The sequence below is a fragment of the Xenopus laevis genome, chromosome 3S, assembly GCF_017654675.1.
Source record: "Xenopus laevis strain J_2021 chromosome 3S, Xenopus_laevis_v10.1, whole genome shotgun sequence".
In the NCBI taxonomy this organism is placed as follows: Eukaryota; Metazoa; Chordata; class Amphibia; order Anura; family Pipidae; genus Xenopus; species Xenopus laevis.
This window is the reverse complement of record NC_054376.1, coordinates 7,865,243-7,875,884: the sequence shown is the minus strand read 5'-3', so window position 1 is coordinate 7,875,884 and position 10,642 is coordinate 7,865,243. Positions and strand designations below refer to the sequence as shown.

Below are 10,642 nucleotides of genomic sequence, written 5' to 3'. Positions count from 1 at the left end.
TGCCTTGACCGTGCCCCTAACTCCTGGACTTGATTCTCCTGTTCATTTCAAGATTTTGGGGTGTTATAAGTTTATTGCATATCTTTATAGAGGAGATAGCAAAGGCCAAGGTTGGAGGTGTACACACCTTGATTTGGTTCCCTGAAGGTTGATGCTATTGGGGTTTCATGTGTAGAACAGGGGAATTAAATGCCTAGACCAAAACCTGGGTATCGTTGTTCTTTTACTTGTTACCCAAAGTATTTATCCGGGACTAACAAAATCTGTAAGGGTTGCCGGTAGTGATGGGCGAATAAACTTGGCTGCCACGAATTTGCGGCGAATTTCCCCGTTTCGCCGCCGGTGAATAAATTTGTGAATCTCCCGAAAATTGTCCGGCGTCAATTTCTGATTTTCCAGATTTTGCGTGAAAATTTCTGATTTTCCCAATTTTCTCCGTGAAAATGTCGAATTTCGCAATTTTTTCGTGAAAATGTTGAATTTCGCAATTTTTTCGTGAAAATGCCTGAATTTCACGATTTTTCCGTGAATTTTTCGCAAATTTCCTGCAAAGCCAACGGGTGAAATTCACCCATCACTACTTGCCGGTTTTGTTTATTGTAGAACTGTGTTGGGGTATAGGAAGAGATACAGCAAACTGATGGATACTCATATAGTAGAAGTATCAAAGGTCTTTATAGCATTTGAATCAAATATTGGATGACAGAAATAGGTTTCTCCTCTTTGTCCCCATCCCTGTCTACAGCTGCCAGAAAGCACGGGAAGCCAACATTGTTATTGTTACACTCAATCATTTGAATAAAAATCCACAAACCTTTATTCACCCCAGTCCCTATTATTGTTATTCTGAAAACGGAGACTCTACAGGGGACTTCAGCAGCCAATGATTGAATAATAATTTGGAAAAAAAACAAAAAACAAAAGACAAAAGAGGCAGCTTTAAAGGGATACTGTCATGGGAAAAAATTTTTTTTTCAAAATGAATCAGTTAATAGTGCTGCTCCAGCAGAATTCTGCACTGAAATCCATTTCTCAAAAGAGTAAACACATTTTTTTATATTCAATTTTGAAATCTGACATGGGGCTAGACATATTGTCAATTTCCCAGCTGCCCCAAGTCATGTGACTTGTGCTCTGATAAACTTCAATCACTCTTTACTGCTGTACTGCAAGTTGGAGTGATTATCACCCCCTCCCTTTTCCCCCCCAGCAGCCAAACAAAAGAACAATGGGAAGGTAACCAGATAGCAGCTCCCTAACACAAGATAACAGCTGCCTGGTAGATCTAAGAACAACACTCAATAGTAAAAACACATGTCCCACTGAGACGCATTCAATTACATTGAGAAGGAAAAACAGCAGCCTGCCAGAAAGCATTTCTCTCCTAAAGTGCAGGCACAAGTCACATGATCAGGGGCAGCTGGGAAATTGACAATTTGTCTAGCCCCATGTCAGATTTCAAAATTGAATATAAAAAAATCTGTTTGCTCTTTTGAGAAATGGATTTCAGTGCAGAATTCTGCTGGAGCAGCACTATTATCCGATTCATTTTGAAAAATTTTTTTTTCCCATGACAGTATCCCTTTAAGGTCCAGAATGAATATTGGAGACGGCTGTGAACGTCCTGGGTTCTTGTACCTACCCGGGCAGGGACATAAAGCCTAAGAATAACCTGCTGCCTTATTACTATATGTAAATAGATTATTCAATATCTCGGTTCTTTGATGGAAGCTAGAAATATAATAATGCAGTACCTGTGCTGGTTTCCTGATGACTAATGGACATCATTTGTCGGAGTAGCTCTGATTGCCTGCTGTGCATTAAGCATCAAATTTCTGGGTCTGAACCAGAATACAAAAAAGCAATTTCATTTTTTATGGTCTTAATGTATAGGTTTTCAAACTTTTTTGACTGAAGCTCCCCCTCCCAACGTAAAAATTAAAACATTATTTCATTTTTTTATCCAAATAATCAAAAAATTATTTCCTTTTTCTGTGTAATAATAAAACAGTAGTTTGTACTTGATCCCAACTAAGAGATAATTAATCCTTATTGGAAGTAAACCAGCCTATTGGGTTTATTTAGGGGGCTATTTACTAAACTCTGAATGTTTTCAGGCAAAAAAAAAACCCAGAAAACATTGCGAAAATCGGATGGGAAGGTGTAATAATAAATAAGCGTAAAAAACCTGAGCGGATTTGATCGGAGTTTGTAGCAGAAAATGTTGAGATAAATTCAAACTTTGATAAATAACCCCCTAAATGTTTAGACTTAAGGGATAAAGATCCAAATGACGGATAGATACGTTATCCGGAAAAACCCATTCTTTTACATGGTCTTTGATATTTTCTTCTTGTATTTCACCTCCTTTCTTTTATCATTCATCTCTTCTTTCATCCATTTTTCTTCTGCCTTCTATCCCAATTTTTCCTTCTATCCCAATTTTTCCTTCTATCCCAATTTTTCCTTCTATCCCAATTTTTCCTGATCTTTAAACATTTTCCACTCACCCCCAATCATGTCTCTTGCATGTAGTTGGGCTGGGTTCCTTTTCTCTTATCGGCATGTTCTTTCCCGTTCTGCTTTCAATTACAGGTATGGGATCCGTTATCCAGAAAGCTCCAAATTACATAAAGACTCCCATAGACTCTGTTTTATCCAAATAATAACATTTTTAAAAATGATTTCCTTTTTCTGTGTGATAATAAAACAGTAGCTTGAACTTGATCCCAACTAAGATATAATTAATCCTTATTGGAAGCAAAACCATCCTATTGGGTTTATTTAATGTTTACATGATTTTCTGGTAGAGTTAATGTATGAGGATACAAATTACAGAAAGATCCCTTATGCAGAAAGCACTAGGTACCGAACATTCTGGATAACAGGTCCCATACCTATATACCAAAGGATGGATTTCATTGTAACGCACCCCTAGGATGCTGCCTTTACAATCTTGCCACTGGGACTGATTCTGCCTTCTTTTTCCCTGTTTCCCATTGTTTTACAATTTATACCTCTTGCCCACCTTCCATATTATTTTCTTCTTGCTACTGGTGATAGAATTTGTCTCGTTTTGATTCACCATGAATTTCCAGTGAAATTCTCGAAACTGACGAAAACTTAGCGAAACATCGATTTTGATGACAATTCGCCGGAGTCAAAATGGGCGCCGGCGTCAAAGGTGACACCCATTAAAGTATCCCATTAAAGTGTCTAAATTGGCGCCGTCGTTGGAGCCATCTCCAGCACCGAAAAAACTTTGACGCCAGCGTCATAATTTTTATTTTCACCAGCAAATTTTCACGGCAAATTCGCGAATTTATTTGCTGGTGGCAAAACGGGCAAATTTGCGTCTGGCGAATAAATTCGCCCATCACTACTTGCCACTTTAACGCTCTTATCTGCCTGCTTCTTCTTCCCCATTCTTTCACCCACTTCATTGTTTATTGCATATTCGCACCATTCGATATTTTGACAGTTTTTCAAGATCAAATTCTCTTCTTCAGCTTTCTCAATAAAACGTTGTTCTATGCAGGGAGAAATATTCCAGCAGTATCTATGGGCTATTGAAGTGTATAGGCCTTACTGCAAATATTTTTGAAGTTTGGAACATTCATTTCTAAGTGGGAAAAGTTAGAGAACAGAATCAACTTGAATTTTACCAATGATTGTCCGGCAGTATAATTAGGGGCTGATTCACTAAGGGTCGAATATCGAGGGTTAATTAACCCTCGATATTCGACTGGGAATTGAAATCCTTCGACTTCGAAGGATTTAAATCCAACGATCGAAGGAATATCCTTCGATCAAAAAAAGTTAGTCAAGCCTATGGGGACCTTCCGCATATTCTAAAATAGAGTTCGGTAGCTTTTAGATGGCAAACTAGGGGGTCGAAGTTTTTTTTAAAGAGACAGTACTTCGACTATCGAACGGTCGAATAGTCGAACGATTTTTAGTTCGAATCCTTCGATTCAAAGTCGAAGTCGAAGGTCGAAGTAGCCCAAAAAATACTTCAAAATTCAAAGTTTTTTTACTTCGAATCCTTCACTCGGCCCCTAAGTGTCCGTTCCCCTGCTCATCTGCCAGACTGTTTAATGAACAAAACCCAATTATCCGTACATTTAATCAAACTAACTCTAAGAAAATCTCATCTATTTTCATGTCACAATGTCCTTCTTCTTTGAATTATTCATAAGCTGCTCAGGTTTGGAAGGATGGGATGTGCCCAATATTGCCTCTGTCAAAGTCAGAACTAGACAACTAAGCAATGAGTCGCTTAAAGGAACACTGCCCGGAAACAGTAACAATCTAGTTTCCTTATTATATGTTTAATAAAGAAGGATGAAGACCCCCTCTCTAATCTGCTTTCTATCAATATAGTAGATGGCAATGAATAATGCAGAGCCTGGAGGGATGAGTTGCTATCTCCCTTGTGGCCTAAAGTTGACGTATCTATATTACCTGTACCTGCATTTACCTCCCAAATAAATCATGTGGCTTGTTGAATGTCTGTGTGCCAATATGTGCTAGACTTATTAATTAAGTCTGATTCATCTTAAAGGAGAACTAAACCCTAAAAATAAATTTGGCTAAAAATGCCATATTTTATATAGTGAACTTATTGCACGAGGCTAAAGTTTGAACTTGTCAATAGCAGCAATGATCCAGGACTTCAAACTTGTCACAGGGGGTCACCATCTTGGAAAGTGTCTGTGACACTCACATGCTCAGTGGGCTCTGATTGGCTGTTGAGAAGCTAAGCTTAGGGCTCGTCACTAATTATCCAGCAGAAAATGAGCTTCCCTGGCTGTAATATAAGCTGATGCTACAGGTTTGCTGATTATTCAATTCTGATGCTAATTGCACTGGTTTCTGTGCTGCCATGTTGTAATTATCTGTATTAATTACTAATCAGCCTTATATTGTGACATTTCTATTCTATGTGTACTGTATATTGTGAGTGGGTCCCTAAGCTCAGTAAGTGACAGCAGCACAGAGCATGTGCAGTGAATCAGCAGAAAAGAAGATGGGGAGCTACTGGGGCATCTTTGGAGACACAGATCTTTACTGCTAAAGGGCCATAATGTGCAACATTTGTAGCTACTTTTTTAGTTAGGATTTACTTCTCCTTTAAGGCATGCCCAGTATCGAATTCCCAGTTCTGCTTCTATCCATTTAGCCTATTTCATGGTCATTCCCTATTTCTGCATGGGAACAAAAATGCTAAATAGATGGAAGAATAGATCAGAGACTAGAATAAGGAGTGAGAAGAGAAAAAAAAATGAGTTTGGAGAGTGGGTCTATAGTTTTCTGGTGAGCTTCTGACATCCCAGACCACACAGTGCCTACATTTTCTCCTCTGTTGCACATCATTCCCAACTCAAGTCCTCCTGAATCAATGCAGCTTTCCAAAAACAGCACTGTTGGGATTCATCATTAGATGCACCATAGGGACAATGAACCATCTCTAAAGCTATTGTGAAAAGCGACATTGTTAGTGCATTGAAGATGAGACCTTCTACCCAGTGGTTCGTTGTGCAGACCCAGAAACAGAAGAACCTACTTTTGGGCCAAGCTACCATAGCATTTGCATGAAGCACTTGATTCATAACTTCTATTTAGCACCCCATCACTCAGGTTGACTCTGACACATCGCACATCCCTTTTTAATAAGTAGCTACAACAAACTGGACTTGTAATCTTAATGGGATATCCCATTTCCCCGTGGAAGATCATTACTAAAACTGCTCACTTTATGTTATATCAACAGCAATATGCTGTCAGGAGCTGCCTACATGATGTCCCACGTGTAATCATTCCTACATGCAGAATGAGCTACAACAGTCCTTCACTTTGTCTTTAATACACGTGGAAAGCAGCAATGTGGCCAGTCCCGCTGTCTCACAGGTGCTCCGTCCACACACCTCAAATCTTGTAAACAATCGAAAGCGGAGAACAGAGGAACAAACTTGCAGAATAACTGCTAAAGTGCAATTTTATTATAGTCCACACAACATGTTTCGGGCCTCACAGGCCCTTTTTCAAGTGTGAAGTGCCAGTGCAAAGTACAACATTATATAACCACACCTGGGGGTGTGTCACCCCGCCCCCACCCATCATAGAGGTTTAACAATAAATATAAATATAAAAACATGTGATACATGTTAAGGTGGCAATATGTATGTGCAAGCGGTGAAAAGTGTCGACTGTGTTCTAAAAGTCCAAGATAAGAATCTCAACGTGAACCTAAAATGTAACAATAAAATGTAACAATAAAACCAACATTGTTAACACCAAAATTGGATATAATTCCATATATATAAAAGTGGATATATTTCCATATATAAAAACACTTGAAATAGTTTGTTAGAACTGCTAATAAAGCCTACTAACAGGGCAAGCAATGCTAAACATGTATTAATCATAGGCTATCGGTGCTAACTCATTAATATATATATTAAAGTATTCAGCTCTTACCCACAGTAGAAATGTAGGTTTTTCTCAAAATCTGGAATGAGAGAAATATACAGATGGCAGTTAATACAGAAATGGAGATAAGCTCCAATAATCATTCAGGCCCATAGGTGTCATAGTATTTAACTTTTTATCCAAAGTGCTTCACGCTGCAGAAGCAATTTAGAGAGGTTGCCCCCTCTTTTAGGTCTTTTTACCTGTTCGAGCACCAACCACTTTAATTGTATGAGACTGTGTCCGTGGGATGTAAAGTGTCTAGATACAGGGGTATCTGACTGTGTGCCAATTTTAAAATTCCTAATATTGCCTCTGTGTTCTTTTATACGTTCTTTCACAGACCTACTCGTTTGGCCCACATAGGCTAACCCACAAGGGCATTTTAGCATGTAGATCACATTTTTGGTCTCGCAAGTACAAAAATCCTTTAGCCGAATGATATTCCCTTTTGTCGGATGATTTACTGTGTCCCCTTTTATAATAGAGCTGCAGCATATGCAATTCAGGCAGGCATAAGTGCCTTTTTTAGGTGGTCCCCAGAACATTGTGTTTGATTTTTTCTGGGTAACATCAGAGGGACAGAGACAGTCTCTAAGGCTACGTCCTCTAGTATAGCTAAAGAGCGGAGGTTGTTTAAACAGTGAGCCATATTTCGTATCTTGTTGTAAGATCGGCCAATACTGTCTAACGATTTGTTCAATTTTTTTGCTTTGTCTACCAAATTTAGACACAAAGGGAATTCTCTGAATTTGATTAGATCTATTTTTTTCTTTCCTTTTTAAGAGTTCTTGTCTGTCCTGTTTGCTTACTAGAGTCTCTATTGCTTGAAGTTTTGGTGTATAATATCCTCGTTGTGAGAATTTTTTTGTAAGCAAATTAGCCGCTGATTTGTATTGTGTATCAGTCGATGCAATGCGGCGTGCACGTAAATATTGGCTTTTTGGTATGGCATTCATGGTATGGGGGTTATGGTAGCTAGAAGAGAGTAAAAGTGTGTTACGGTCTGTGGGTTTAGAATACATCTCAGTTATGATGCTATTACCACAGATACCTAATTTTACATCCAGAAAGTTAAGTGATGTATTCGACCATTCCCCAGTGAATTTTATCGTCGGATGGTAAGAATTGGCTTCAATAAGCAGATTTTTGAAGGTATCTTCGGTACCTTGCCAAATAATGAGTATGTCATCCACATACCGCCAATATTTCAAAATGTGCCCCTTGAACTTACCCTGCAAAAAAATGTTTTGTTCAAGATGGTGAACAAAAATGTTGGCAAACGAAGGGGCCACCGACGCACCCATCGACGTACCCTGGCGTTGCCAGTAGTACTTGTCATTGAACTTAAAGTAGTTCCTATGCAGAACTAAAGTCAGACAATCTATAAGGAAATAGATAAGGTGATGTTGGATATTCGTCTCCAGTAAGGTTTCTTCAACATAGTCAATTCCCTCGTTTTGGGGTATGGCAGTATATAGACTTTGTATGTCTATACTGCAAAGGCTTACGTCCGGGCTAGTTAGGGTCAGATCTTGTAATTGTCTGAGTAGGTCAGTCGTGTCAGTTAGACATGTAGGTATATTTTGTACTAAGGGCTGCAGATACTGATCTACAAATTTTGAAAGAGGTTCCAAAATGGAGCCTATACCCGATATAATAGGGCGCCCTGGTGGGTCAGTCAGTGTCTTGTGAATTTTTGGGAGTAGATAGAGAACAGGTGTACGGGGATAGTCGGTGATTAAAAAATCTTTTGTGGTTGAGTTTATGATCCCACTTTCCCATGCGGCTAATACCAAACTATCTACTTCCCGTTTTATAGACCAGACTGGATCGGTAGGGGTGACCTCATAGTGTTCCACTACAGACAATTGTCTGTTTGCTTCCTGCATATATTGACATGTGTCCATTATGACAATTGCACCCCCTTTATCGGCTGGCTTTATTACAATATCAGTATTGTTAGTCAATGAGTGTAGGGCCTCTTTTTCTTTTTTTGTAAGGTTAGCCAATGATCTAGTGTTACCCCTAACGTCCCATATTTTTTGGACCTCCTGTTTAATCACATTTTCAAAGGTGGTAATTGCTGCATTTTCCACTACTGGATTAAAGCTACTAGGTTTTTTAAATTGGATATAATCCAGTTGGGTACCGGTATCTAGATCTGGATAATCTTTGAAATGCATTTTTAATTTAAGGCGTCTGACAAATTTCAAAAATTCTATTTCCCATTCATACACATTATTCTCATAGTAAGGTACATATCCCAAACCCTTATTTAACAGAGAAACCTCTGTATCAGTCAGTGAATATGAGGAGATGTTGATACATAAGTCACATGAGTCAGTTACCTCGGCTTGGAGTGGAGTCTCTGTGGATATTGCTCCCTTGGTATAGGTGCTCGAGGGTTTTTGTATGAGCGCTTCGGTGGATAGCCCTTTTCCCGTGGATCCACATCTAAAAAAGGCTGGCTGGAGGTGGATGGGCTGTAATCGTCGCTGCTGCTGGACGCATATGACTCCATATGTGCAGCATTTGGAGTGGAGCGATAGTTCTGGTGCGAGTGTCCGTGTGGGGCTGGCAATCCGGTCCGGGAACTTCCTCTGGTGCGTTGCCAATACTGTCCCTCTGCTTTCCGGTACGTTCCTCTGCCGCGATACTCCCTCTGGCGGCCGCGATCTTCTCTCAGGTAGGAGCGGTCTTCCCTCTGCTGGTAACGGTCCTCCCGCCATGTATAGACCCGGTTTTGAAGATAATCGTTCGCGTCTCTTTCTAGTTTCGATGCTTTTTTAATTGCGACCTGCTCACGCAGTCTGTTGAGTGGTTCACGCTGCTGTGAGAAGATTTTAACGGCTTCTTCCTCACCTTTATCCGCAATTATTTGTGTACGGAGTTTTTCAATATCTGATCTAATTGTCTCCACTTGCGTAGAGAGATTATCGACTGATAGTAGCATCAGGTCCAGGCTACATTTATTGCATATGGCAAACCACTGTTGGTTAAAGGCAGGGTCTTCAATGCCTAGATTAGGCTTAATGTCCAGCCGCAAGCCTCTTGGGATGCGCTTTTGTTTAATATACTGGGCCAGAGTGCTAACATGCAGTGTAAGGCTGATCTCTTTCTTTTGCAGGTTCAATAACTGTTTTCCAGCGTCATATTCTGGTGAAAAGTTGGAAACCTCCAACTGAAAAGATTCAACACGCTTCAAAATACGTTCCACATCAGATTTTGAGAAAAACCTACATTTCTACTGTGGGTAAGAGCTGAATACTTTAATATATATATTAATGAGTTAGCACCGATAGCCTATGATTAATACATGTTTAGCATTGCTTGCCCTGTTAGTAGGCTTTATTAGCAGTTCTAACAAACTATTTCAAGTGTTTTTATATATGGAAATATATCCACTTTTATATATATGGAATTATATCCAATTTTGGTGTTAACAATGTTGGTTTTATTGTTACATTTTATTGTTACATTTTAGGTTCACGTTGAGATTCTTATCTTGGACTTTTAGAACACAGTCGACACTTTTCACCGCTTGCACATACATATTGCCACCTTAACATGTATCACATGTTTTTATATTTATATTTATATTTATTGTTAAACCTCTATGATGGGTGGGGGCGGGGTGACACACCCCCAGGTGTGGTTATATAATGTTGTACTTTGCACTGGCACTTCACACTTGAAAAAGGGCCTGTGAGGCCCGAAACATGTTGTGTGGACTATAATAAAATTGCACTTTAGCAGTTATTCTGCAAGTTTGTTCCTCTGTTCTGAGCTACAACCGTGTGGTGGTAATCCATGAGTTAAAGGGATACTGTCATGGGGGAAATAAAAAATTTCAAAACACATCAGTTAATAGTGCTGCTCCAGCAGAATTCTGCACTGAAATCCATTTCTCAAAAGAGCAAACAGATTTTTTTATATTCAATTTTGAAATCTGACATGGGGCTAGACATTTTGTCAATTTCCCAGCTGCCCCCAGTCATGTGACGTATGCCTGCACTTTAGGAGAGAAATGCTTTCTGGCAGGCTGCTGTTTTTCCTTCTCAATGTAACTGAATGTGTCTCAGTGAGACATGAGTTTTTACTATTAAGTGTTGTTCTTAGATCTACCAGGCAGCTGTTATGTTGTGTTAGGGAGCTGTTATCTGGTTAC

At 39.4% G+C, this 10,642-nt stretch overlaps 1 protein-coding gene across 1 annotated transcript; it reads right to left on the bottom strand.

Annotated features, from left to right (window-relative positions):
- Positions 1–5,851: 5,851 nt before the first annotated feature.
- Positions 5,852–9,708, bottom strand: LOC121402098. Its single transcript, XM_041587972.1, has 3 exons — positions 8,823–9,708; positions 6,481–6,511; positions 5,852–6,249 (listed from the first exon to the last, which is right to left on the bottom strand). The coding sequence occupies exons 1-2, from the start codon at positions 9,425–9,427 to the stop codon at positions 6,505–6,507; spliced, it is 612 nt and encodes a 203-aa protein (XP_041443906.1). The 5' UTR covers positions 9,428–9,708; the 3' UTR covers positions 5,852–6,249; positions 6,481–6,504.
- Between the last annotated feature and the right edge of the window lie 934 nt (positions 9,709–10,642).

Excerpts from the sequence above, each read along its gene's own strand:
- LOC121402098 (XM_041587972.1), bottom strand. The coding sequence starts at position 9,427 with ATGCTACTATCAGTCGATAATCTCTCTACGCAAGTGGAGACAATTAGA.